We start from the raw sequence: 2,123 nt of genomic DNA, 5'->3' as shown, positions 1-2,123 counted from the left end.
TAACAGACCAAGCAGAAGCACAATAGACATGATTTTTGCCATGAGACAACAAGAATAATGCATTGGACAGAACATGCCCCTCTATTCAGCATTCATTGACCTTACCAGTGTTGACACTGTCAACAGAGAAGCGTTGTGCATCAGGTGTCCAGCAAAATTGTCAAGATCATTCAACAAGTGAAGCAGGGCTGCGTCTTGGCACCAGTCCTATTCAGCATCTTCATCTGTATGTTGTTACCTTCAAAAACCTGAGGTCTGCCTACGGTATCGTCTAGATTGTTCCCTCTTTGCTCTACATTGCCTGACTGCCAATACAAAATGCAGCAAAGACCTCTCGGAAGCACTCTTTGCTGATGACTGGGCTCAGATGGGCCATGCAGAGTCGGACCTGCAACATAAGCTTGACCGCCTCACTGAAACCACTAAGCTTCTTGTTTTGGCCTTACTATCAGCCTAAGCAAAACTGAAGTGGTTCACCAACCAGCCCCCAAGACGGAAAAATAATTTAAAAATGCAAAAAAATAAAGAAATAAAAACAGCACCAAACCACCATCGATAGCACTGTGTTGAAGAACATTCAGATAATGGTACTCTCGACAAAGAAATTGATTCAAGGATCAACGACGCCAGCCAAGCACTTGGACTACTCGGGAACAAAGTGCTCAAACAGCACAATATACACCTGACGACGAAGCTAAAAGTGTACAATGCCGTTCTCCTCCTCTCCATCTTTTGTGGAAGCGAAGCATGGACACTTTGTCGAAGGCATGTAAAGCAACTGGAAAAGTTCCATATAACTTGGGATATGTTGGCAGCACCATGTAGCTAATCTTGAGGTCCTCTATCGCTCAAACTCAATCAACATTGAATTCCTGCTCATAAGAGCTCAACTAAGATGGGTGGGGCATGTCGTCCGTATGGAGGAACGTTTGCAAAGGCACCTGCTCTGTGGTGAACTTGCAACTGGCAAATGTAACCAGGGCCGACGCAAAAAGAGGTTCAAGGACTATGTGAAAGTCAACCTCCAGTTTGCCAACTTAAGACCAAATTAGCCGAAGGGACAAGACTGCAACCGAACTATCCGGTGGCATGCCCATCGACAATGCCTGCATGAAATGAGGGAAACGTTGCACAATCCACCTGAGCCGACGATAATATATATATATATATATATATATATATATATATATATATATATATATATATGTGTGTGTGTGTGTGTGTGTGTGTGTGTGTGTGTGTGTACATTTGTGTGTGTGCATGTGCGCGCGCGCGCGCGAATGCCTGCCTGTGTGTGTGTTTATGGCCGTGTTTGTGACTGTTAGTGTTTCTATGCAAGCAAAATGTGTAAGTAAATACGTAGACAGAAACCGTCTCAAAGAAAGAGAAATCAGCGCGAGGACATTCCGAACACAAAGCCGGACTGTCAGTACCTTCTTCCGAATAAGCAGGTCTCTCCCCAAACACCCGTTATGTCCATATGCACACGCCTCACACACTTGGCTAACGGTGTAAAGTTCTCGTAACAACCTGCGGATTATAGGGATATGTTGGGGGTAAGGAGGAGGAGAAGGAGAGGGGTGAGAAGGGAGGAAAGGGGGATGAGGGGAAGGAGAGAGAGTAGAAAGGCTGAGGGAGAGGTTAAGGAGAAGGATGAGAGGGGAAAAGAAGGAAGAGAGGAGAAAAAGGGAAAGAGAGAAGAGTAGTGGAGAAGGGAGAAGGAGAGGCTTGAGGGGAAGAAGGCGGAGAGAAGAGTAAAAACAAAGATAGAAGGACGAAAGAGGAAAAGGAGGGATGGGACAAGGGAACGAGAGGAGAAGAAATGGAAGGAATGAGGAGAAGAACGGAAAAAAGTTGAGGATGATTTGAAGAAGGGAGAGAGGAAAAGAGAAGAATAACATTGAAAAAGAGAAAGAAAAAATAGAGGGTAAGAGGGGAGAAGAGCCGTGAAGGAGACGAAGAAGGGGAGGGAGGAGAGAGAAGAGGGTTAAACATGATTAGATGAAGGAGATAGAAAAAAATAAGAAAAGCTTTAGGAAGGAAAATTTCGATAAAATAAAAGTATAATAGTAGAGGAGAGTGAGGAAGAGGAGAAGATGACTAAAGGAGAATGGATAGAAAGA

The 2,123-nt window shown here is 44.3% G+C and overlaps 1 protein-coding gene across 1 annotated transcript; it reads left to right on the top strand.

Moving 5' to 3' along the window:
- Positions 1-108: 108 nt before the first annotated feature.
- On the top strand, positions 109-1,052 carry LOC138861303 (uncharacterized; the record flags this gene model as incomplete). Its single annotated transcript, XM_070120283.1, has 4 exons — positions 109-226; positions 325-433; positions 560-769; positions 816-1,052. Coding segments are annotated over 4 exons (674 nt in total), but the record flags the coding sequence as incomplete, so codon positions are not given.
- Between the last annotated feature and the right edge of the window lie 1,071 nt (positions 1,053-2,123).

This window comes from Penaeus vannamei, unplaced genomic scaffold (genome assembly GCF_042767895.1).
Source record: "Penaeus vannamei isolate JL-2024 unplaced genomic scaffold, ASM4276789v1 unanchor4288, whole genome shotgun sequence".
In the NCBI taxonomy this organism is placed as follows: Eukaryota; Metazoa; Arthropoda; class Malacostraca; order Decapoda; family Penaeidae; genus Penaeus; species Penaeus vannamei.
Note: the sequence above shows the minus strand (reverse complement) of the source record. Positions and strands in the feature narration are given on the sequence as shown.